Source organism: Vicugna pacos, chromosome 28 (assembly GCF_048564905.1).
Source record: "Vicugna pacos chromosome 28, VicPac4, whole genome shotgun sequence".
In the NCBI taxonomy this organism is placed as follows: domain Eukaryota; kingdom Metazoa; phylum Chordata; class Mammalia; order Artiodactyla; family Camelidae; genus Vicugna; species Vicugna pacos.
The window spans coordinates 9,929,452-9,956,746 of record NC_133014.1 but is presented as its reverse complement, the minus strand read 5'-3'; the positions used below and the strand labels follow the sequence as shown (position 1 = coordinate 9,956,746).

Here is a 27,295-nt window from a genome sequence, read left to right as displayed (position 1 = left end):
TCCTCAAGGGCTGAGCAAGGTTGTTGTGGAGACTGAAGAAGTGACAGGAGCTGCAGCTCAGAGGATGCGCCGAATCCACCAGGGAGGGAGGCGATCCGTCCCGCCGGCCAATATCCTGGAGCCCGGAAGGTAAGTGACGTTTTATTAGCGTCTGGGTCAAGTACAGCTGCTAAATTCTGTCCTTCACAGGCCTCTGCAAACAAATATCCTCCAGGAACCAGACTTGGCTCTCTCCTCTCATTCCCGCTTCCCGGTGCGATGGAATCTTCCAGGTCATCTACCATAAAACTCTCATAAACTGCCGCCTCCCTCGAAGGAGAGTGAGTTAGTGGAGTCCTCTCGGGACCTCCCAGGTGACACGCTCCCGGGTTCTGGGGTGAGCAGGGTCCCCACGGGCACTGGCGAGGGCCGTGTGCCAGCACTTCTGGAGAAGACACCACTTGGGGTCTTCAGGTCTGGCCGACCCAGACCTCAAGCTCCTCTACGTGGCCTGGGGCTCTGGGGGAGACCCCCCCACACTGTCTAATTAGAGCAGCCTGCGTGATGTCGCAGAAGGGCTCTTTCCTCCACCCCCGGGAGCCACACTCCCCGGTACCTGCTTTCCCAGAAGTGGGGACATTGGGAGTGTGGTCCAGCAGTGGGCGCCTGCATCTTAGAACTTCCTCTCTTCCCGAGTCTATTTGCTGATGAGGCACAAAACGAAAATCCGATGTGGCAGATTTGCGTGCATCACTCGGGGCTTCCATGCTGCAGAGCTCCAGGGTCAGTTTTTAAGAGCCATCATTTATGTGAGCATGAAGTTCCCCCTGCCTGGGACCTAAGACGGTCTCCTTTTCACCAGGCGCATCCGCGCCTTCTCTCTCCCTCTCTGTTTCCCAACGTTGTGCCAGTTCTCACGTTCCTTCTTCTCAAATGTTCCCACCTCCTGGGTTCCCAGCAAGCGCCTCTCCGCTATCCCAGACTTGGGGCATTGGAGACTCAGAGAGTCCCACGGAGTATGCAGAACATCCCATCTGAGCAAGCCTCTCCCAGCCATCGTGTGTGCAAAAACGGAGCAGCCAACTCCCAGGTGCACCTTTTGCTGGCAGGGATGATGGGTCTGAGATGTGTCCCCCCGCCATGTGACAGGTCAGAGATGACAAGGCCTGAGACGGTCCTTCTCTTCTCCAACGTCGGGGCCTCCAACATGCTGGTCTGCTGGGATCTGGCAGCACATCGCACCCACTCTTGGATCTCCAGACTCCCCGCCCTCTGCTTCTGCCCGCATATGTAATGAGCGCCAGACCAAGAGGAAGGGCGGCAGCAGGGGCAGCAGTCCCCTAGCTCCTTCCTCCCTCGGACCACCTACTCAGGGCTCACTAGGCGGCCCTCAGCTCGTGCACCCAGCAGAAGGTGTGGACGGAAGAGGCTGGCACACAGGCTGTCACAGCCAGCACAGGACCCGCGGTCCTCATCCTCCTTCCCCGCCTGCCAGACATCCGTCTCCAGCGGTAACAGCAGAACAGGGCAGAAACCACTATTCAAAGAACAAGACATGCTGACTTTCGACTTCTGGTTCTACCTCAGAGGTCACGTCTGCCCTTCAAGCTGGGAGGAGCTGGGGTTTGGGGGGAACTTCTGGAACTGAATGTAAGGGGACGACAAGTTCCTAAACTCACACAGGACTTTTGGATGAAGTCGTGACATCTTATTTTTCTGAGCTCGCCTAAAGTCACGCACATTCAAGGAAGGGGTAAGTGTGTTCCCATAATTTCCTGGAAGATGAATGTCAAAGCTAAAACTGAATCAAGGTGAACGCAATTTATAGAAAGTATAGCCCCATTAACAATAGGGAGGAAAATGCTGATCCCATGGCGAATACTGGAGAAAACTCTCACGGATAAAAATACAGAAAGAACGCTTTAATCCTGCATGTGATCACATTTTTATTAACCAAGGAAGCCTTGTTTGGAAGCCAGTACATCCTTGAGGCGAGTCTGAAATTAATCCTCCGGTAGGCAGAAATCCACACTATTTATCTATTCTAACCATAATTACAGCCTACTCTTGATGCAAACATCCTAAATTATTAGTCACTTTAAGGACCAGAAAAGGGACTTCCTGCAGTGTAAGGAGGACGTCCCAAGCTTTGAGAAGGAGAAAACCAGGAGACAATTCTGCACGGAGCTGGAGAATGCTGGAGGTAATTTATTTAATAAAAGTGCTTAGTTTCTCTTTTTTGTTGTTATTTAGGAATTGGTACACCTTTCGGGGTTCAGACGGCACCGTGCTTCAGAACTGCTATTTCTAGGGTGACATAAAAATGTGCATCAAAGTAAAAGCATAATTTATCATCCTAATGGTTACATACCACTTTAGAAACCACCAGAGACTGCTTAACATTTTTATTTTATTTCAGACATGGTTTTCCTAAGTCTTCAGGTGACAAACGGATACTGATGCCAGAAGGCTTTCTTTTCCCCCATTTGTTCCTAATAAAAATGGCTAGATGCGGAGTTCATTTTCATCTGGGGTGACGCTAAGGTCTGTGCTTTCACAGCCCGATCCTTCCCTCCCCTCTTTGCGATTCCGTCAAAAGTCTCCAAAGGCAACATGTGGGCCCAGTCACCGAAGACAGATGGGCTCCGTCCACCTCTTCTCCCGGCCCCTCGAGACCTCTGCCAGGGGGGAGTGTGCTGTTTGAACACAATGACAAGCCGACTAAATCTTCCTGGGTAGCGCGTGAGGTGCGTTCCTGCCGTTAGAATCCATCCTGTATCTGCACAAACCTCTTCATTGTGGATAGATTCCTTCGTTTCCCTGGATTTCTAGATGCTGTCATGGAGTCCCATTATATCTCTTGTGATTCTTATTTCCCTTCAGTTACTTTAGACGGCCAAACCCTCTTCGTCTGTCATCGAACCAGAGGCCAATTTCCTGAAAATAATCACTTTTGCTTTGCATGGTTATTAACCAATAAAAGGTTCAGAACTGACTTGGAATTCTTTCCTGCTGTGGCGACATCAAACCCGTGACGTTTCTCCCCGGTGTTAAGACTTCAGATGTTGGAACCTACCCTGTTTAACCTTTCTGTTCCTTCCTCTCGTGGAAAATGGTCTAAATGTTCCACTTCAGTGAAGGCAACTAAGGTTTGTGTAGATGAATAATTAACAGCAATTTAAAAAATGTTTTATTGGACACAAACTATGGTCAGAGGCGAAGCTAAGGGCTTTCTAGTATCTTCTCAACAGCCCCATGGTGTAAATATCAAATTACCTACATTGTGTAAATGAAGGTGAGACCTGGAGTCCAAGCGGTTCATCCTCGTGTCCCAGGAAGGGCAAGGTCTGTGGTCTGTTCACAGGAACCCAGAGGGAGGAGCCCAGGAGCTGGGGTCACAGCACCCTTGAGAACAGAGCCATGAAAATTTACACGAAGTGGAGGAGAAGCTCTGGGATGTGCGTGCCTTCCAATAAGGTGTCTTGAGTGCTATTTCACACCCCAGATGTGTTTCAACAAATCAGGAAGAGGAACCCACTGGCAGAAAAGAAGGGTGGTTTTTCCAGGGGTGAGTTAGGCACCAAAGGCACCAGGGCAGTCCAGGAAGCAGCCCCGTGGGCTCCAGGTGTCTGTGACCGGAGAGCACAGAAGTCAGATCCCCCACCAAGAGCTGCCCAGACAGCCCACGCTCTGCACCTGCGTGACTGAATTCCAGGTGGAGCTGTCCCCACAGAGAGGACACGCATGACCATTCAGCAGCTGGCTTTGGATCTGTGATGAATGAACTGGCATTCTGGTTTCTGTATCTGTCACTTTTGAGTGCCATTAAGGAGAGTCAGTTCCCCAGAGCCTCATACACAGTGAGTGTGCAGACAAATTAAAATGTCTGCATCTGCAAATCAGGGAACCCCATCCTGTTCCTTCATGACTCATGGGAGGGGGAACGTTCTGCTCTTTCCTTTACCTCCTAGGTCCCGCTCCTTCCTGCTCCTTCCCCGGCTGCCCCGGGGAGCAGAGGTAGAAGTCGGAGTCTGGGACGTTGGTGAGGCCGTGGGACTCACAGGGCGTGGTCCCTGCGTGGGGACTGGCCCTGGGTGTGGCGCTCCTGGCGACCACCCCCACCCCGTGATGGAAGAGCCCGCGCTCTTGGAGCGGTCACCTGAGCATTCTCGTTCTGTCCTCACTGTGGGCACGATCACCTCTGGTTGAGAACCGCGGCTTTAAAAAGGCTGAACCAGTCCCTGGCTAACTGGGGGTTAGGGTTAAGTAGCTAGTTGTGCTCCTTGAAATCCTTCAGGCGGTTGTGACAGGGAAGAACAAATCTGACTCCATCAGATCTGTTTCTTTTACTGTAAACTTTGTATTCTATTGCTGGTTAATCACTAAAGGGTCGTTGCCTGTAAGTTTAAATTATACCTAATGGCCCTTCTCTGGGGACCTTGCTAATGAGCGCTAAGCTAAATACCTTTGTTTGGCTCACAGGGAACATCCTGACTGGCCACCCAGGAATGGCGGCAGGCAGGGAGAAATGAACACAGCCCCGCTGGAGGCCGACTGGACTCAGGAGATGTCTGACTTTCCTCCCTCCCCTTTAGTATCAAAGAAGCCTGGATTCTAATTTGGACAGTCATCCACCGTTTTCTCGGTCTGCTGGTTTTCTGAATAACGTCGCTGTTCCTTGCCCAACAACTCAGTTCTAGACTGTTGTGTGCTGAGCAGTCTGAGCTTGGACTTGGTCACACAGTGATCCCATTAAAACGGCCCTCAGTTTATGCATCCTCCACCCGCCCCAAACCGTTTGTTTACTTGGGAATAGCAGTCATGCTGGGGCCAACGTTCAGCCAGCTGCCTCCCGACAAGCGATGCTGGTGACTGCAGGGTCGTGTTAAGTGCACTGTCACTGGGGTTTAGCGTTGGGTTTAGCGGGTGTCATTTGGTCAGTGCTCCTATGCGAGTTGTCTGGGGACCCTAAATTCCACACGGGAGCTCAGGCCAGAGTGGGGACTGTCCATTCTCTGCCAAGTCAGATTCCCAGGCGACCACAGAGTCCCTCAGTCATGAATATTCGACAGGAGCCCACTGACCTCTGTGAATGTGCGCCAGAGACAGGCAGGTGATGTGGTGAAGACACGAGTTCCAGGCACTGAAGAAGTCCTCCTTCTTGGTTGTCACCTGTCAGGTTGACAGAAGAAAAATAACCACTGGTGATATTCTGACAAAATCGAACTTACCAGCAAGGCAGAGGGCAGGTGCACACGTTTCAGAACAACACCAAGCAGGGGTGTGTTGCGTGCAAGGACTACGGCAGGCTGGCCTCTGTCACCCCCAACACTGTTAGTTAGATAAAGAAATGCCGTGAACACACTGTGAGTCCTGTTTGTATATTTCTATCAATTCCCCACACATGTCAAACGTGGCCACCGCCAGCCGCCAATTCTTGAGACGTTAACAAGCGTTGAAGAAACGATCTGAAGCAGAGGGCGCCTGCGCAGATAGAGCGAGCCACGGTTAGTCGGGGCACTCGGCCTGGAGAAAACACCACAACTGGATACTTACATCTAACCCGCAACAAAACCGACCCACCTGTGTTCCCTCCTGCCTCCCACTGCAGTCAGGTACTTCCACAGGTCTTCAAATTACTTCTTATCTTGTTTCTTTCCTTTTTTTTTTCCCCTCAAAATTTGCTTAAAAGCTTTTGCTTGAAATTCCTTTCCCCACAGTTGGAAAGTCCAGTATCAGGGTGCTGGCGTGGCCAGGTTCTAGGGAGACCCTCTTGTTGGCTGGCAGACGGCTGCCTTCTTCCTGTGCTTTCTTGTGGCCGAGGGAGAGTGATCTCGTTCTTTCTCTTCTAATCAGGCAACTGATCCCACCATGAAGTTTCCACCCGCGTGACCTAATCTAACCCTAAAGGGATTAGGGTTGCCGCTCAAAGGCCCCATCTCGTCGGGAAGGAGGAATTCAACATAGGAATTCGGTGGGGGGTGGACACAGACATTCAGTCCACAACAACATGCCTTCTGACTTACAGAAACAAACGTACTCACTCTTAGAGGAATCTTGTAACAGAAAGACCGCGGACTTCGGGGCTTGAGGGATAAAAACTGAAACTACAACCCTGTTACTATCTCATCTTTGTGGTGTAGACAAATTATTTCACTTTTGAGCCTTTAAAACATTTTTTTAATTTAAATATAATTGACAAACATATTAATTCCAGGTATACAACCTAGTGATTTCATATTTGTATATAACGTGAAATGATCTTCACAATAAATCCAGTTAACATCCACCCCCAGACGTAGCTATGAAAATTTCTTGTGATGAAAGCGTGGGGACTATAGTTAATAAATTAACTGCATTGTATATTTGAAAGTTGCTAAGAGAGTAGATCTTAAAAGTTCTCATCAAATTGTTTCTTGAATGCCTGTTCCACAGAGTTGGCATGTGGTAGTGGCAGAGTTTGAAATGTGCAAGGAATTAACATAAAGGTGGAAACGGATGCAGTACGTTTATGTCATTTATGTATCTAATGAGTAACTTTTGGAGGGTTATTTGCTTTAAGACTGTCTTTCAAGCACTCTAATGAAGGAAGTTTTTTGGGGGTTTTGTCTTTTTTTTTTTTTTTTTTTGCTTTGTTTCATGTTTTAATGGGAGGGAAGTGAAGAAATTTAGCAGGAATAAAATACGAAGAAAATACATGGAAAAGAAATGCCAAATCACAAAGCTGGCAGTTACAATCACTTAGGTGAAGCTGAAGGCAGATTCTTACCTGATCAGAGAAGAGTATTAAATTGGGCACTTCGGACTTTTCTTTGTTTGTTCTTGCTTTCTCTGTTTTGAAAATCTAAGGGTTTCGTATTTACACTTTGAGCAATCCTCTGCTCAAAGATATCACACTCTAGTAGGAAGCCAGCCTATGTAGCTTCTTCTCATTTCTTTTCTTTTCTTTTCTTTTCTTTACTCTTCTCTTCTCTTTTCTTTTCTATTTCAGAGTCTTCTGCTTGAAGGATGACCTGCGTCCCACACCTGCACAGTACCTGGGGGGCCTGGAGGACTCCTTGGTGAAACCCTTCCTATGACAAAGTGCTTTGTGTTCCAGTGGAAAGGCTGGCGCTGCAGAAAACCTCTACCTATGTATAATTTAGCATGATTACCTGGGGCGACAGGCACAGTTCGGAGGACCATGCCACATGTGCCTTGGGGTCCCCACCTAACTGGGGCATCTCAAGATGGTGGAGGGAGAGGATGCTGTCTGTCTTGATCCCTGCATGGGTGTAATGGGCACCATGGAGGTAGGAAATTCTCAGGGAACAGCCCACAGAACACCTTTGGCAAGGGAGAAGACCAGAGCTGCCCAAACACAGTCCTGGAACTCTCCCATCCCACAATGGAGGAAGACGCCAGGAAATCTGTGTCGGGCAGAGCCTGACGGACAGGCTCTCCTGAACCCGCGTCGGCTGCACCACCACCCCCAACCTGCAACCACCGCTGCATGGGAAGGAGAGAGGAAGGATCTGTCTGAACAGAACTGCGAACATCTAAAAAATTTTTTTAGAAGTCAATGTATAGACTAAGTTTTCGCTGGCCCGATCAAGAGAAAACCAGAGTCAGAAAACTGGCCAGACAACACAGAACCCTGCTTGAAGGAGGGACATCGGACGGGAAAACCTTGCAGAGGATCCCTTGCAAAACTTACTGTGCCTGAACCCCTCCAACAGGATGAGGCAAAAGTAAAAAGCAAGTTCAAGTTTAGGGGAAAGGCCCCTTGAAGGCCTGCTAGCCAGCTCCTAAGTGTTTTTCCTTGTATGCCAGCATCACGGTGCGGCTGCAGGACTCACTCAAGAAGGCTCAGGGTAACCTCACCCTTGCTGGCAAGTGGCTCCCTGGCACCCCCACTTCCCAGATAGAAAGGCTGCAGGATTCACCCCCCACTGAAGGACGGCACCCAGGGCTTAGAACGTGGTGATGGGAAGGCAGCTTTACGAGGGCAGATGCCCGGGAAAGTAACCGACTGAGAAGTCTCTGGCCCTCTGAGTTAGTTTATTGGCAGGAAATGATAGTCTGAAGCCGACTAGAGGCTGCACAGTGGTCCACACGCCTAAGCAGGGCACACGCCATCCCACTCTCCAGTGGTCGAAACGAACAGACCAGAAGATCAAACTTGGGTTCAGCCTCCAACTATAGACTCAGGGTTAATTGCAGAGGGTCACTGCCCACAACTGTAACCCTGCTGGTAACTGCCCATGCAACACACAGGGATTTTCAATGTACTCGTTGCACAAAGAACATTGTAAAATGACAGAAATCAAGTATCTAACCCTCCAATGTCACAACATCTTAACACAAGGTTTCAAGAGAAAGCGTTTTTAAAAATGATACGGGTTTTTCTTTACTTCAAGCAGTAAACCTGCTGCTGAAAACTTGTGTCTAAATTAGCCTCATGCAAACTAAATCCTTCTTAAAACACACCAGACAACAGACACTGTCTTAAGCCCTTTCATCGCATTTGCTCATTTAGTCTTCAGAAGCCCTGGAGGGAGGTATTACTGATATCTTTTATTATCTTCATTTTGCAGGTGGAAACCTGTAACACAGAAAGGTCGAGGAACTTGCCCAGGGTTGCAGAGGTGGCTTCAGACTGGGCACAGATTTCTGAGCCCACATTCCTAACCACAGGGTACACTGCCTCCCAGTGGACTGATGGGGAGTTAGTTCCCTGGCAACACCTGTGCCTGCCAAATACACAGTTTATAAAGATGCACTGTCACACCTGGTCATGTTTAATGTGACCCACTCCCCACACTGAAAGCCTCTAAGGGAAATAAATGCTTTCTTCCTATTAAGTCATCACACAGCCAAGACAGAGCTGAACTCGTAAAGAAACCCCTGCTGCCTCACCTTTGATGGATGCCCATACCAATTCCCCCTTCCTCTTTTCCAGAAAAACCCAAGATAATTTCGAGCAGCAATACAGCCAGTTAAAAACACCTACCTCCCTACAGAGGATCTACAAAAAAACCTCAGCTAAGGTCACATTTAATAGCAAAGGACTGAGTGTTTCCCTCCTAAGACCAGGAAAAAGACAATGTCTATTATCTCCACTTCTATTCAACACTGTACTGCAGGTTCTAGCCAGGGCAATAAGGCAAGAAAAAGAAATTAAAGGTCCAGAGTTTAGAAACAAGTAGGTGAGACTGTCTTCATCCAAAAAGGCATGAATTTCTATGTAGAAAATCCTAAGGAATATACAACAAACCTACGAGAAATAATAAGCTAATTAAGCAGTCACGAGATAGAAGACTTTGATATACGAAAGTCTATTGTATTTCTGTATTCTCGAAATGAACAAATAGGAGTTGAAATTAAAATGCCATTGCAGTAGCATCAAAAATATTAAATACTTATGGGTACACTTTACAAAACATGTGCAAGATCTATACAGGAAAACTAAACAAAACAAAACAAAACAAAAAAACGCTGCAGAAGGAAATTTAAAAAAAGAACCTATTATAGTAGCCAAGACATAGAAACAACCCAAATGTCTATCAACAGATGACTGGATAAAGAAGTTGTGGTATACACATGCACACACACACACACACACACACACACACACAATGGAATACTACTCAGCCATAAAAAAGAATAAAATAATGCCATTTTAAGCAACATGGATGGACCTGGAGATCATCATTCTAAGTGAGGTAAGCCAGAAAGAGAATGAAAAATGCTAGATGGTATCACTTATATGTGAAATCTAAAAAAAAAGGGACACAAATGAACTTATTTACAAAACAGAAACTGACTCACAAAAATAGAGAACAAACTTATGGTTACCAGGGGGTAAAGGGAGTGGAAAGGGATGAATTGGGAATTCAAAAATTGCACCTCTTGGGGAGTGATGGAAATGTTAGTTATCTTGATTGTGGTAGTGGTTTCATCAGTGGATACCTCTATCAAAAGTCATCAAATTGTACATTTGAAATATGTGTAGTTTACTGTACAGGAACCATACCACAATAAAGATGTTTAAAAAAAAGGAGAATCTAAATAAAGGAGAGATAGTCTATGTTTGTGGGTCAGAAAATCCTATATTGCTAAGATGTCACTTCTCACATTGGTCTATATATTCAACACAATGTCAATCAAAATCCCAGTGGATTTTTTTTTTTTGGTAGAAGTGGACAAGCTTTGTATAAAACATACGGAAATACAGAGGACCTAGAACAGTCAAAATAATTTTGACGAAAAAAAAGGTGGAGGAGTCACACTAACTGGTTTCAAGACTTACTATGAAGGGACAATAAACACAACAGTATGGTATTGGGGTAAGAATGAAATGTAGATGGATGGAAAAAAGATGAAAGTCCAGAAATAGAGCCACATGTGTACGGTCAACTGATTTTCAGCAAAGGCACCAAGGAAACTGAATGGGGAAAAACAGTCTTGTCAACAGATAAAACAGTTTTTTTTTCCCCTCCAACTAAAACAGTTTGCTAGCAAACAGTTTGTTTGCTGGAACAACTGAACATCCACATGCAAAAACAAATAAATGAATCTCAGCCATTACTTCATACCATATACAAAAGTTAACTCAAAGTAGTTCATAAACTTAAGTGTAAGAGTTAAATCTACAAACTTGAGGAGGAACTACATGAGAACATTTTAGTGAAGTTGGGTTAGGCAAAGATTTCATAATACAAGACACAAAAAAGTTGAATTTTCATCAAAATTAAAAATCTGCTCTTTCTGACACTGTTAAGAAAATGAAAAAGTGGGTAAATGGATTAAGAGGAAGATATTTATGAATCACAGATATAATAATGGACTTCCACATAAAATTTATAGAGACAGCTTTCAATTCAATAGTAAGAAAATAAAATCCAGTTAAACAAACAGGCAAAAAAAAAATTTGAAGAGACACTTCACCAAAGAATACAAATGAATGGCAAATGAACACATGAAAAAGATTTGAGAAATGCAAACCAAGGCCACAATGAAACACCAGCACACACCCATTAGAATGGCTAAAATGAGTAAGGCAGGTGATACAAGTAATGAGGTTGCGCAGCAACTAAAAGTCATGGCTGTTGGGAATGCAATGGTACAGCCACTTTAGAAGACAGTTTGGCAGTTTCTTACAGAGTTAAACATATACCTACCATAGAACCCTGCCATTCCACTCCTAGATATTTACAAAAGATAAATGAAAACATATGTCCACGCAAAGACTTGCATGAGAACATTCAGAGAAGCTTTGCTCATACTAGCAAAACTGGAATCAATCCATATATCCACCAACTGGTTAATGGATAAACAAACTGAAGTGCATCCATACCAAGGGACAGTACCCCGCAATAAAAACGAACACAATGTGACTTGGATGGATTTCAAAAGCATTGTGTTGAGTGACAGAAGCCAGATATAAGAGACTGTCTGCTATGCTATTCCATCTATATTAAATTATAAAAAGGCAAATCTGTAGCAAGAGAAAAATGTTTTCCATCAGTCAGAGTCAGGGGAGGAGACTGGCCAAAAAAGGGGCATGAAGGAATGTTTTGGGGCGATGGAAATGCTCTATTGTGGTGGCAATCCTGGGACCATATGCATTTGTCAAAACTCATTGATAATACACTTGAAATTGTGAATTTTACTGTATACATAGAGAGAGAGAGAGAGAGAGTAAAAAGTTGATTTTTAGAAAGTACCTCCCCAGACTCCTTTGCAACTAGGGTTAGACATGGGACCCCCACAGCCAGTAAAAGTAGGCAGAAGTTTACTGGGTGGTGCTTCTGTAAAAACTGCTGTTTTTCTGATGAAAGACGGAGCTTGAGCTGGCAGGTGCTGTCTTCTCTTGTCCTTTCCCTGTCTTCCTGCTTGGAACTCAGCTATCTTGCACGTAAGTGTAAGAAGAGTTAAAAGCCACACTAAGGAGCTGTATTAATTACCTAGGGGTGCTGTAACAAATTCCCACAATCTTGGCGACTTACAACCACAGAAATATATTCTCTGACAGTTCTGGAAGCTGGAAGTCCAAAATGTGGGTATCAGCAGGGCCAGCTCCCTAGGCAATGACCCTTCCTGGCCTCTTCCAGCTTCTGGTGGTTGCCAGCCATCTTTGCATTCCTTGGCTTCTCAATGAATCACCCAAATATCTAATGTTTACCTCCATCTTCACAAAGCATCCTCCTCTGTGTCTGTCTCCAGGTCTCTCCTTTTCTTATCAGGACACCAGGACCCAACTTCAGTACGACCTCATCTTAACTGGGTTACATCTGCAAAGACCCTATTTCCAAGTAAGGTCACATTTACAGGTACTGGGGGTTAGGACTGAACATATCTCTTGCAGGGGGGACACAATTCAACCCACAACAGGGTGGCAGAGGAGAAAGGCAGCCAGGGTGGGGGCCCTGCTTCAGCCGTGTGGAGACAGCTCCTTCTGCACCCTTCAGACTTCTGTCTTTGACAGTATTTAAGCCTTCCTCCTTGTGTACTCAGCCCCAAGTCCACCTGCTATGTCCTTTGAATTTGTCTTCTGTGCTCACTCTTAAGTCTGCCCTCTTCCTTTTAATCTTCCTGTGGATGGTGGGTGAAGTCAGATGGAACAAAAGAGTCCAGTCCTGACCAATAACCGTGCACGCCTTTATATGTTCGCTGAGCTAGGATGTCGGATGCTACGGCACACCTTAGGTACCACAGGTCTCAAATCATGCCCATCCGATACGGAGAGCAATACAACATGCAGTTATTGGAACATTTTATAGAGAAGTAAAGGAAGTCAAATGATCATTTTTTCCCTCACTTTCTGCTTCTCCCCTCAGGACAGCCCGCAGCAGCCCCTCCCCTAGACTTGTGACCCCTTGTCCTGGAGGGAGTAAGCCCTGTACCCGCCCAGCAGATGACCACCTCATAAAGCAATGGAAATGGTGCACACTGAATCGTCCAGGCCAGTCTTTTCTTTTTGTTTTTTTTCTCCTCTTGTCCTTCTCTGTAGAGGTGCAGCCTGTGGCCCAGCTTCCCGGGACTCACCCCGCCTCCAGCTGACACTCACCTGGCTCTGCCTTCTAGTATTTTTTATGTATACCTTTTTTAAAAAATCTTTCTGTATTTCTCTCTCTAGATGAGTTCTTTCTCTCTTTCTTCCTAACCTTACTTCACCGCTTGTCACGCTTCTATATTTTTCAGTTTTCTGGATTTTCCTGTGTTTCTGTACTTTTCCTATTTTTCTGGGTTTTGTTTTTGTTGTATTTCGGGGTTTTTTCCTCTCCTATCATATGTCCCTGTCTGTATTTCTGTCTTTTTCTCCTGCGTTGTTCTTCCTGTCTTTTCTGTTTCCTCTTTCAACTCTTCTCTCACGTGTTTGCCCATCAAGTTACTTCTCTCTTTTCTCTTTGGATTTGTTTCTAGATTAAACTTGGCTTCCTCTGCACGGCTTTGGGAAGAGGCCACCAGCAGACTCTCGCCCTGAACTCTGCCCTCCCCTAAAGCCACCACCCTCTTCCTGCAGCCATGGGCAGGTGCTGGTCTGTCTTCCATTAGCTCCTCGAAACAAGCAGGGTGGCGGGCCCACCAGCTGGCGGCTCACTGGTGGCTTCCTGAACAGGAAATGCGGGCTCCTTTACACTTTAACCCTAAGCTTTGAACCCAAGCTACAATTCCAGGAGAGCTGGGTAAATAAATCTCACTCAACATCCTGCTACATATGCAAAAAATGAAAATATGGGAGAAAAGGACACAGGAGGGCACCCTTATGTCTATCGCTGCAGCTTGTTTCCTATGAGAAGTAAATGTTCTCAAAATGCCCTGGAGAGGGCTGTGTCCTGGCTCTGGGGGCCCCAGGTGAGGGAGCCAGCTGTGGGGTTCATGCCAGTCTCACAGCCTGGGTCAGAGTTTGAACCCGAGGCCCTTTGCTCCACCCCGCCAGACCCACCCCCAGACCCTTGCCAGCCCCAGCTCTGCACCAGAATCTCCCCTCCCTCAGAAGGTGGCAGGTGGCTGCAGGGCTGAGGGGGTGGACAAGCCCTTGTCTGGGGACATGAGCCACTGGGGTTCAAGGCTGGGATTCCCAGAGAAACACACCGTAAGAATGATAGACGGTGTGACAGAACGAAGAGGCCCGCAGTGGGGACCTCTCCCCCCACGAGCCCTGCAGCACTGGCCCTCGCAGGCAAGGTATTCAGTGAGTCCCACAAAAGTCCAGTAACTGTCCCTAGATCGGGAACACAGATGTCTGGTCTGCCGGGCTCCTTGTCCCCAGCTGCCAACAAAGCTTGTCCAGCACAGCTGTGTTAGCGCAGACCTGGCCCCACACGGCCCTCGCTGTTCACACCAGGGCCTCCTGTACAGTCAGTCTGGGCCACAGCAGCAGAGACAGAATCCTCCCCGCCAGTGCTGGGAGCAGGTTCTCAGTAAACATGCACTCAGAGGCACGCGCGCGTGCACACGCACACACAGCCGCCTTCCACCCCGAACTGTCCGATCTCGGAACACAGTCCCACCCCTGCTTCAGATCACGCATGCACATTTCTCTCCAGCTGCCCTCTGCCTCCCCCACCGACTGCATCCTCCCGGTTTCAAGAGGCCTCCCGACAGCTCCGCTTCCCCTGTGTGGTCTGCATGCCCTGCTCTGGTCTCCCACCAGGCCGGCACATCCATCCATCGGAGCCCTCGCTCCAACCAGGGCAGGACGTGACCAGCACTGTGGCCAGGGCCAGTGAGCACATGAAGGACCCCGCCCCCTTCTCATAGCTGGGTGGTGGCAGTACAAATGGATTCGAGGGGAAGGGGTGGAATAACACTGGATTCAGAAACAGCAAGAGGGAATTTAGTAGAGGAGTACACGCAGCAAGGTGTGTGGGGCTCCCGGGCAGCAGTGACCGCGTCTGCAGGTTTCAGCAGCGGGGCGGGATCCCTGCAGCCTTGTCTCTCTCCTCCCACCGGCACTGTCCTCCCAGCTCTGGTCTGGGGCCTGGCATTATGAACAGACGCCAAAGACAGAGCCCTTTCCTAGTGAACACCTGACTGCTTTTGTCATGCACACAAGAGTTCCAGACGTGGGGACAGGCAGGGGGGTCATACATGTTTGATCTGACCTGTTTCTGAATCTTTTCACTGCTAAGGCTAGACTGAAATTGTCAGAACGTGAAATCAACAGGGTCTTGGCAAACTGCCCCTATAACTGAATACATCACTTCCCAATTTCTCCTCCTCGAACCCTTTCATGTCAGTGGAGTCTGCTCTTAATTACTCAGCCTTTCGGAATAGAAAACAATTGCTGGGTGACATAGCCTCTTTGGTCACTGAGTGTCCATTTCAACGTATGATCCTAAGGTCGATTTCGATAATTTTCAACCGATACGTAAATAAACAAACGTTTGATGCCTTCCTCCTTTCTTAACAGGGTCCTCATTTTAAAGGTTCCTTCTGACTGTTTTGGTGGATGGGGGAATAGAAGTGGGGGGAGGTGGGAATCTGGGGGCTTTAGATAGATTTTACAGGCCCCAAAGCATGCATCTGGAGTCCGGTCAGCTAAGAAAGATCTTGTTTCAATAACACGATCTTCCCATTTAGCTGAAGACCATGTTATGGAACCTGACTGCCCTTAGTGGCTGCTTAAAGCTGACATAAGGCAGAATAGTGTACATTTAATACGGGAAAGAAATTGGGCCACAGGATCTTTGTTCCCTGAATCTCTGCAGCAGCTCAGCTGGTGCTCGGCCCACGGGACAGCTGGGGGAGGCATTCCTGGGGCTGCGAGGGAACAGCAAGGGATTCAGCACACAGAAAACCCACCCCATGGGGGTTTGGGGATGAACAGAGATGGGGATAGAGAGAAAGAGCCCACCGCCACTTGGACGCCTTAGGGCTCTGTGTTTTCGTGCCCAGAAATGGAGTCCTTTCTTCTCCAACGCAAAACAGGAGTCCTGGGGCCATCTTTGACTCCATCTTCAGCTTTCTCCCCATTAAACTACCCCAAGTCTCACTGACCACCCTTCACCCTCACTGCTACCACCCCTGGATCCCAGTGCTTCTGGGATGATGGTTACTGTGACCTTAAAGGTCGCCCTCTCTGCACTGATGCCAGAATGATCTTCCCGACACCAACGTGCTCAGGCCACACCCGTCATCACCTTCAGGGAAGGTGGAAGTTGCAAGCTGCATCTTTTTCTTCAATGTATCTTTACCTTTAAAGCATGTAGATGGGGTTTTGCTCATTTTTAACCCTCTATGACAATTTAATTGCCTTTTAACTGGAATGTTCAGTCTATTTACATTTAATGTAATCAGTGACAGTGTTGGGTAAAAGTCTTCCATCCTGTTTGGTTTATCTGTCTCCTTAAGTCTTAACTCTGTTGCACCTGAATAACGTAATCTCACTGAAGAAGGAGGGAAAAAATGGAAGAAATTTTGGAAATACTACATTATTCACTTTTTTTCAGGCTTCCTTCACTAAACATAACGTCGGTCAAATTCCCTTAGGTTGTTGCATGTAACAGTAGTTTGTTCCTTTTTATTGCTGAGTTCCATTCCGTTGCATGAAGACACAACTGGCTTATCCAATCTCACGTTGATGCACATTCAGGTTGTTTCCACTTTGGGGCTACTATTGAGTAAAGCTGCTATAAACATTCTTGCACAAGTCTTTCTGTGAGCAGGTTTTCACTTCTCTTGGCTAAATACCTAGGGAGGGAATTGCTGGTCCTAGGGCAGGTATATATTTAACATTATAAGGAAATGCCAAACTGATTCCCAGAATGATTATTACTGTTTTACACTACCAACAGCAATTATGAAAGTTCTCCTTTTTCCATCCGTCACCATGATTGAACGTCATCAATCATTCAGTGTAACACACTTCAGGCGGCATGTTGTGGTATTTCATTGCGGTTTTAATTTCTATTTCCCTGATGACTAATAACATTGAGCAAAGTTTCATGTGCTCAATTACCATTCTTTTATCTTCTTTTGTGAAATGTCTTTCAAGTCTTTGTGCAATTTTTCTTAGATTCTGTCTTTTTATTACTGAGTTAGAGGAGTTCTTTCTGTATCCCGGATAAAAGTCTTTTGTCAGATACACATGTTGCAAATTTCTCCAAGGTCATGGCTTGCCTTTTTGCTTTCTTACTGGTGTCTTTTGGAGAATAATTTTTTTAATTGTGAAAAAAATCCAGTCAATCAGTATTTAATTTAATGGTGAGTGTTTTTTATCTTTTCTTCTAAGACATCTTAGTTTACCCCAACTCCACAAAACTCCTAAGTTTTTTTCAGAAAGTTTTATAGTTTCGCTTTCACTTTAAGCCTGTGATCAATCTCAAATTAATTTTGGTGTATTATAAGAGGCATAGATCAAAGTTCATTCTTTTCCACTCAGACATTTAGTTGTTTGCTGGGTGCACAATTTGTTGGGGGAAAAAAATTACCTTTTCATCATTTAATTTCCTTCATACCTTTGTAAAAAATCAAGTGAACAGCTATGTATGGGTCAATTTCTGGACTCTAAAGTGTTCCATTGATCTGTTTGTTTATCCTTATGCCAATCCACACTGTCTGGGTTATTGGAGCATTAGCATAAACTTTGAAATCAGGTAATACAAGGCCTCCACATTTCTTCAACTTTTTTCTAGTTGTTTTTGCTATTTTAGGCTATTTGCATTCTCATACAAATTGTCAAATCAGCTCGTGAGTTTCTACAAAAATTCCTGCCGTGATTTTGATTGAGATGGTGTTGAACCTACAGACCAATTTAAGGAGAATGAACATCATGACAATACTGATTTTTCTTCCAACCACAAATGCGGTATACATTTCCATTTATTTAAGTTTTCTTTAGTTACTTTCTGCAATGTTTTATAGTTTTCTACAAACAGATTTTGCATTGTTTGAATTTTTATTATAAAATATACTCCTAAGGACTTCATGTTTTTTAATGACGTAACTTTAATTTAACTTTACATTTTATTTTCCAATTGTTTATTGATAGCATATAAAAACAAAATTTATTTTGGACATTCAGATTGCATCCTATAACCCTGTATTGATTTATTAGTTCTGGTAATGTTTGGAGATGTTTTTGGTAAATTCTTTCATATTTTCTATGTAAATAATTGTTTCATTTGCAAATTAAGACAGACTTACTTCTTCCCCTACAATCTTTATGTCATTTATTTCTTTTTTCTTGCCTTATTGCACAGCTAGGACCTCCAGTGTAATATCAAACAGAAGTGGTAAAAGTGGACCTTCTTACCTTGTTCTCTCCCTTAAGGAGGAAAGTGTGCAACGTTTCTCCATTAGAGATGTTAACTATAGGTTTACTGTAGATGCTCTGTTTCAAAATTGAGGAAATTAATTTCTATTTCTAGTTTGATAAGACATTTTAAAATCATGAACTGATATTGGATGTTGTCAGAATTATTTTCTGCATTATATAATCGTACAATTTTCTTCTCCCTTATTTTGTCAATGTTGTAAATTTCACTGACTGATATTTGAATGTTAAATCAACTTTGCGTTCCTGGAATAAATACCATTTGGTGATGTATTTTCCTTTTTTATATATTGCTGGGTACAATCTTTAATATTTTATTGTACATATCTGTCTATATAATGAAAAATGTTGGTTTGTAATTTTTTCTTTGTAATGTACATTACATTCTTATATAATGTACTTATTACAAGGTTCTCAGTACCAGTATTAGACAGGTTTTTGAAAGAGTTTTGTGTAAGGTTGGTATTATTTTGTCTTATCTATTTCAGATTATTGTCTTCGTGATGAAGTAGCCTTTTAATCTTCATGCAATGACCCTTTTCATCCTTGGTAATACTCCTTACCTTAAAGTTTGCTTTTTCTGACATTAATTCAGGCTGTCATGTTCTAGTTTCAAGCTGTATCTTTTTCTTGAATGGATCTTTACCTTTAAAGCATATAGATGGGATTTTGCTCATTTTTAACCCTCTATGACAATTTAATTGCCTTTTAACTGGAATATTCAGTCCATTTACATTTAATGTAATCAGTGATAGTGTTGGGTAAATATACCTGTTATGGTATATCTGTCTCCTTAAGTTTTAACTCTGTTGCAATTGAATAACATAATCTCACTGAAGAAGAAGAAAAAGATGGTAGAAATTTTGGAAATACTATTTTGATTAGATACTGTAAGCTAAATTCACAAAGAAAAATGCTGTATTCTAGTTATAAATGTGTTTCTCACAAAGATATGGTTTAGCAACCACTACTGAAACTACTTAATGTGTATAATAGGGAAGATCAAATAAGTAAACACAATGAAAGCTCAATTTCTTACTTTATCAGAAAAAGAAGTTACAACTAGGAAAGAAGGAAGGCTTGTGGTTTGGGACTGGATCCAGAACAACCAGCATAAACTCATGGTTTCTAATATGCATACATACAAATCTGTATGAGAACGTGTGAGTTAGTAAACCTACATATATTTTCCAGCTCAGAGCAAGCCTAGAAGTAGTGACACTCCAGTAGCAGTTAGCACATCCAGGAACCAGATATTGGTCTTTAAATACCATTCTCCAATAAGGGAACCAGGGACTCTTGGAGAAATGGTTGATTATAGGTCAGGCAGGGAAAATACAAGATGAGCTTGGAATATTCTGTGGTACCAAAAAACAAGGAAGTGCTAAAAAAAAAACAAAACGGAGACATAGTAAAGAGACACAGGGGATAGCTAAACTGAAGGAGCTTTCAATGGCCAAAGCTGGAACAATTTGAACAAGAAAATAAATAACAATGGAATTGGATTATAGCCCCAAAATAGAATAAATATCTCAATGCACACTGATATAATTGAATAAATAAGCAATTGGAAGAGAAGGGACAGTTCTTGCTTCTAATAATCGAATGTAGCAGGACTGAGGGAAATAGGAAATCCCCATTAGGTGAGCACCACAGTATTGACTGTTTCCAGAAAGGTCCATAAGTTGATTACTAAAAATAGTGGGTGAAAGTTTGAGGAAAAATAGTACATAATCAAATATCAGTCTCATCTTTGCTCTTGGTAATTGTGTTCCCTGGAAGAAACCACTGACTTTCTTGATCCTTCGTTGACTTCCTGTAAATGAGTGGGTTTGACTGGAACTCCCCAATGGACCCTTCCAGCTCTCACACTCCAAAGGCAATGACTGCACCACCCACGTGCTTATCAGGAACACAACTTCCTTTTCTTTTCCCTGCTCTTCACTTCCCCTTATTTCTCTCCTTTTCATTTCCTACTCATAATAGGTTTCCCTAGGAAGAGAATTTCAGTGGTCTTTTGGAGAGGAAGATGGAGAAAGTTAGGAGTAAGGGGAAAAGAGAAAATGCAGCTCCTAGTGGTAACTCTGTTTAATGGAACTGGAGGAAGAGAGAGGAAAATATCACAGAACAGAAACATTTCCTGCTCCCAGCAACAAAGAGGGAAGCACCAAGCGAAGCTTTAGGAGCACTGTACCCAGGAGGCAGGCACGGGCAGCCCTGGATCTTCCTGCCTGTCCACTCTGGAGTCTCTCCAGACCACCATCTAATCCCTTCGTCAGCACCGTGTACAGCTTACCATGATGGGGAAGTCATCACTCTTCCCCACTCTTGGGAGTTGCAGGAGCTTAAGCTTTATCTCTCTCTGAGAAATGGAAAGATGCTCCCCATCAGAGGAATTTCAAGCACCAGTCAGCAGAGGAGCCGCACTTTTGTACAAGGTGGCCATTGCATGGGCAGTGCTCAGTGTTCTGAAGACACAAAGTCCCCTCCATCAGGTTGCCCTGGCCTCATGGTCACCTTCCCAGCCCAACTCGACTATGGGAGTTAGAAGATGCAAGATCACTGCAAACCATGAACTCGGGAAATTTGGTTTCGAATCTTGTTTCCTGTCTTTGATGATCTGTCTCTGGACCAAAGCTCTTGGCATTTCTGTACCATGAGAGTTTTAGTAAAACATCTGCCATTCGGGCTGCTGTACTGGCTTTAAAAAAATGTAACAAACACAACCCAGCTGCTGGCACTCTGTTCCCTGTCTCCACCCTGAAGCTCTCAGAGAAATACAAGCAAAGCAGATCAGATTTTCCCTCTGGCTTCATCGGCAGTAGCACTTTCCAGCTCCTCTCTGGCTCTACCAGCTACCACTGGACCAACGCTCTTGAAGGCCTGTGACCGATTCCGGCAGCCTGACCTCCTGCATAAGCCATGCGCGTGCCATCCAATCACCAACACAGACAGCTCGCATTTTCTACACACAAGAACTCAGAGATAAGATCCAAATGCCAAACAGGTGACCTGGGCAAAGAAACAGTTCGTCTAAAATTACAACCAAATAGCTGGCATCATCTGTTAGAAAGATAGCCTTTACAGAAGTACTATGGTTTCGTTATATTTTAAAGATCGAAAGAGCTTTAAAGTCACACACACACACACACACACACACACACACACACACACACACACACACACAGAGTCAAGCTGTGCTGACCACCACAATAAAAATTGTAAGTGACAGTCACTTCTCTAAAAGGAAAGCTCTGGAAAGTTACATCTCTGAAAACCTTCTTTTCAGCCTCCACCAACTCTTCTCCAACCAAATCTCAAATTCTGAATGAGAAAAAAAAATAACTCAGGGTAGTTGCTCCCAAGTTCGTTTACTGCCCCTGGATTTTGAGGATGCTTCGTGACATTCATTTACTAACCACTTCTCTTTTCCTTTTTGACTCAGCCTTGCGGTGTGGAGGAGGACAACGTGAATCTGACTTTCAAAATCGTTCTTTCCCAGGTGATTCTGACGCCCCCTGAAGTGGAGGAGCCACCAGTGCAGTGGGAACTATAACAAGTGATGAGAGACAGACATGAAAAAACCCCTGGTTAACCAGGACGGCTTTCCTCCTATCTATATTCTCACCTCTCCGCCTGCCCAGTTTTTGTTATGCACACTTGAAAGTAAACAGTCATCTGTTAAATATATTGGTTACTCAGGGTATACACTGTTGTTCGTAAATTTTCTCTACAAAATGACAGACGTCCTTAATAAAATATTCTCCAAGTGAATATTTTCTTGCCTTTTTTTTTTCTCCTACTCGTGAGGAAATGACGCAGTGACCTTGATGAATGATGTTTGCAATGTGATTTTAGAAAACTGGAGAAGTGGGGCTTCCAAGGGAAACTGTGAAGCTGGGATCCCTCCATGACCACCAGCACGCAGAAGGACGTTTCCTGGTCCCATCTTAAGTCAAATTCTGGCTACACCGAGGAGAGAAAGGCATCACCAGATGATAGGTCTTCCTTCCTTCCTAGTGGCCTTGACTCTCTACCTCTGACAGTGAACTCGCAGCCCTCAGCCCTCCCTCCAGGGCGAGAGGCAGATGGGCTCTCCAATGTCTGTTGGCCAAGTGTCTCCAAAGTAAAATGTGCGTTTGGGGAAAATTAAAGAGCATCACTGAAAAACTGAATGGAAAGGCAGATTTCAGAAGCCCATTCATGTTTTTGCCTCTTTAAAAGATTCTGAACCAAATCACGGGGTTATTTCTCACCAGATCTTGGCATTCTACATGAAATCACCCACTTCTGGACACTGTCCGAAGATAATGGTCAGACTGTACTTGGGTCAGATGTTCAAACTGCTGACCAGGTCATTTTATAAGATACACCAAATTAATGTCAGTAGACATGAGCCGACATACCGCTAGCTGAACAGAAAGCTGACCCCCAAATGCAAGCCACAGACGTCAAAATTCTTTTCCCTAAACTTGTAGATTTTGTCATAATTTAGCACTTATTTCATTTTGACCTGGGCTAAAACTAGTGGACTTCTCTCAAGGCAGGAGCATACCTTAATAATCTTTCCAGTCTTCTCATGCTTGGCCCTAGAAAACTGTATCGGTCAATGAATATTGAATTGAATTGACTACTAAAATGGTTACACTAATGGTAATAACTCAGATCATTAACAGGAGTGCAAGGTTTATCATTTCTAAAAATGCTTTTTTAAAAAACATATTCGATCTTATTTGACCCTTGCAACAAATCTGTACCGTACCAAGTCTTATCACCCCAAATTTATAGAAGTAGAATCAGAGGCTTAGAAGTGGTAAAATGTAATTGTAGGATTCTAAAACTCTTGTATTTCTTTGCCATACCATGTGCCTAATGTGTGTGTGTTTGTTTTTATGACCAGAAAACACATTTTTATGGGTGTAAAAGTTTTCTTTTCTCGAAATAAGTACATCAGCACTTGTGGACAATTTGTTCTCTGGAAGAGAACAATTTTAAGTAGAAAATAGTTCTGAATACTTAATAAGCACCAGAGAGAATCTAGTTTCATACTATATACTCCCAGATAAAAAGTGAGAAAGCTGGAGAGATAAAGTATTAGAGAAATGAGTGTGGAGAAACATGGACATTGGGGAAGTATGATTTGGTTCAAAGTTTGTGAAGAACACTTCGGATGTAAAGTCAAAAAATTGCACTGTTAAGAATGTTCATTATGGCACTGTCTACAATAACCAAAACACTAGAAGCATCAGAATATTGAAAGAATCATGTTCTTGTTGACATACAGAAAATGTCACCTTGTATTATTAGATGGAAACAGTGGTTTTAAAAAAATTTTTTAAAGACTATAATCTCCCTTCATAATTTTGTTTCAAAAAATGTGTGTTTCAATGCCAAAACTCAAACAGTTTTTGCTTTTCAATACTATATTACTCATCCATTGCCATGCAACAAATTATCTCCAAATTGAGCATCTTGAAACAAAAAATATTATTATCTGACATGGTTTCTGAGGGATAGGAATCTGGACGTGTCTTGATTGGGTGCTTCTGACTCAGTCTCTGCCATGAGGTTGCAGTCACTCTGTTGACTGCTCCGGGCCTTGGCGTCTTTGGAGATTCGAGTAGGGTGAGAGGAAACACTTCCGTGTTCATTCACATAGATTTGGAAGAAGTTTCAGTGCTTTGTCACATGGACTGCTCATGACATGGCTTCTCCCAGAGTGAGGGATTCAAGAGAGAGAGAGGTAGAAACTAAGGTAGAATGCAGCGTCTTTTAGGATGAAAAGAAGAGACACGCCACCACTTCCACTGGTTATACAGATCAACCCGAGTGCAGCGTGGGGACTGTATATGGATGTGACTTTCAGGACGCCAGGATTCTTGAAGGCCACCTGGGACCCTGTCCATCACAGCTCATCCTCACCCTTTCCCAAGGCCCACAAAACTCTCTTCCACCCCATGACAGCATTGGTCCAAATTCCAGACGCTCACCCTCTAAGTCCAGTCTAGATGGCAGATAAGTTTCCTCACATGCCATCCCTCAAGTACAATTTCTCCTGATTTGAAGGCTTTTAACTAGAAAGACGAGTTATCCGTCCCTCACATGGCCAACATACATTACTGGGACAGGAATGGATAACCGCTAAACTCTTGATCAGAAAAGAAAAACATGGTTGGAAGAGAGGGGTCAGTGATCCACGGAAATTCTGAAACCCAGCTGAGAAATTATCAGAAGTTCCCTGAATAAGATTCAGTCCTCCCCATGCCCAGGAGTTTTTATTCTCCATGGCTCTTCACGCCACCTCTGGGCTCTTGGTCCTTCCCTCTGAGGAATCCTGCCCTTATCCTGAAATGTGCACGTGTTTGTGATTGGGTCGTTTCCTCAGCCGGCTTCCGGCCTGAAGAAGGCTGGCGGCTCAAAGGCTCTATTCATTTTGTCCTGTCTCTTTGCCTTTCAGCAAAAGCTGAAAAATGTTTGGCTGATATAATTCTTTTAAAAACTTCACATGTCTCCTAAGAATCTTTTGGGGGTTCAGTCCATTCAACAAAAGCCACATCCACAAATGTCTTTGATGCCCCTGGGGTGTTGAGAAGGCTAGAGGGCAATGCCCTTAAGCATCCTAGAAGCCCTACACTGACTGAGGGGCTCTGTGAAGCACACCCTCCACCCCTGCAGAGAGCCTTCCCCTGACGGCACACTCACCCTTGATCTTTCTTTCTTCTTACTCACATCTTGGGCTTTCTTTTTAGACCATGCATTTCTGACAGTTTTCTGGATTCCGTTTTAGCTCTGGAGCCATTTTTTTTTTAAATGACTCTTATAGGTTGAATTGTACCTTCCAAGAAGATGTACTGAAGCACTAACCCCCAGTACCTGTGAATGTGACCTTGTTTGGAAATAGGGTCCTTGCAGATGTCATCAAGAGGAGACCATACTGGAGCAAGGTGGGCCTTAATCCAGAAAGACTGGTGTCCTTATAAGAAAAGGAGAGGGAAGAGACACACAGACTGAACACAGACTGGAGAAGGCCATGAGACGACAGAAGCAGAGGCTGGAGGGACGTAGCAACCAGGCAAGGAACATCAAGTTACCAGGAGTTCCCAGAAGCTGGGAAGAGGAAAGGAAGGGTCCTAACATGAGAGCCTATGCTTTTATTAGGAGAACTGAAACCTCTTTCATTTCATATTATAACCCATTTCACAGCTAGCCCTCCTCCGTCTCCGAGAGGTGGAAGTTGGAGGGGTTTATGGTCCCCGAGGGTGGAAATGGATCAGAAGATGCCTCTCCGTGGCTTACTGTGGGTTGAATTTAGGGAGTATGTTGTAACAGTAACGTTGTTTTCAAGGAATTACCAGATCAGCGCAGTTCAAGTCAAATCATCGATCTTCAGAGGCCAGGGGACCAGGGAGAGGGGACGCACACTTAGACAAACTAGACAAGGTACAAAGCAGAAATCACAATGAACAGGAAGTGATCTTGAGAAGCAGTCCCTGGAGAAATTCTCAAAGCAAGGAGCATCTGGCAGCGGGAAATCTTGAAACAGCCCTCCAACCTTGGTGTAGGCACATCCGAAGGAACAGCACCGGAGGGTCTTCGAGGCCTCTAAGAACATGGCTTCTCATGCATCTCCTTTGCTCCGTCTCTGCACAAGCGTCTGGTCACTTACTTATCTTTGCTGTGTCTTGTGTAGTGATTTGCACAGCAAGCATCCTGTGTTTTAGTGCTCATGGCGACGTTTAATTGAAGGAAACATACATTTTAATCTATGTTTCTCTAACGATCAAAGTCAAACAAAACAATTCCTTTTGCCTACCCTGCAATTAAAGTAAGAAACTGAGCATGTGTTTACTTTACTTTAGATTTTTATCTTACATTAAAATATATTATTGACCCAATCTATTATAGAACCAATGACTCAAGGGTTTTTTTTTTTTATAATTCATGTTTTTTTCCCTGAAACATTTTTAGCTTCTGTATTTAACTTCATAACTAATTTTTAAAAACACGTAATTATTGGTTGGCTGATTCGCAGGGACCACCAATCCTTTTATATCTTGACTTTCTTATTTTCAAGTTATTACTTTTGATCCTTTTTAATGTCCTAGAGAGTTGGTCTTTGAATGATTTTTGAGAGAGGCCATGGGAGGGAAATGGCTTCTGCTTTTTAGATATCTGAAAACATCTTTCCACTGCTGTACTCACGACCTCAATTTGGTTTGGGATGGTATGCTTAGCTCACAACGTCTTCTCTTTAAAGGACCAGATCTTACTCCACATGAAGCTGACAAATTAAGACCGAAGTCAGCCTTGGTTTTTTTTTATTTTTTTTTTCCATTTGTTGGTAAACCATTATTTTCTGTTTGGTTGCTTATATATGCTCTCCGCTTTAGATTTGCAAGCTTATCTTCAAGTATAGATTTTTTTTTCCCATTAAATCCTTGGTTTTTGTTTTTTGGTTTTTTTTACATTAAGGAAAATACTTTTACATTGTGATTATTATTTCCACTCCTTTTGTTTCAGTATTTTCAGGAATACTGCTTATCCATAGGCTGGATTTCTACCATCTTCATTCTGTCTGTTACATCTCTTGCCGCTTCATCCTTACCCTTTACTTCCATAGTCTTGGGGAGCTAGTTCTCAGATTCCATTTCGCCCATTGTTAATTCTGCTCACTAGTGCACTAGAACATCTTTGTCTTTGATTGCATCCTGCTCTTATTTTGGCTGGCTCCATGTTTGGTAAGGGCAGGGAATGTGGAGTGACTTAAACCCACCAGCATATGTCCTCGGCGTCTGGCAGGGCTACACCGGAGGGTGGACTGATTTGCACAGACCTGGCCCAGCTTCCAGCAGGTCCTCATCAGTCTGGCTCTGACCATTCCTACCCCCAGGGCTCCTCTGCCCCAGAGTATTTCTGGAGAGAATACCCATCTCCACGTGCCGTTCATCCTCCTCCTGTTCTGTGTTGTACTGGGAGATGTGATCTTGAAATCAATATAACAAGAGATGAACTGAAGCAGGAGAGTTTCATGGGGCCCAGTTCGGGCCCTCT

At 44.3% G+C, this 27,295-nt stretch overlaps 1 protein-coding gene across 1 annotated transcript in view; it reads right to left on the bottom strand.

The window, feature by feature from the left end:
• The window catches only part of ACOXL (acyl-CoA oxidase like), a 247,466-nt gene that overhangs the window by 52,191 nt on the left and 167,980 nt on the right, over positions 1–27,295 (bottom strand). The window contains 1 exon segment of the mRNA XM_072951449.1: positions 5,064–5,151. Within this exon segment, the coding sequence (XP_072807550.1) occupies positions 5,064–5,151 (88 nt within the window).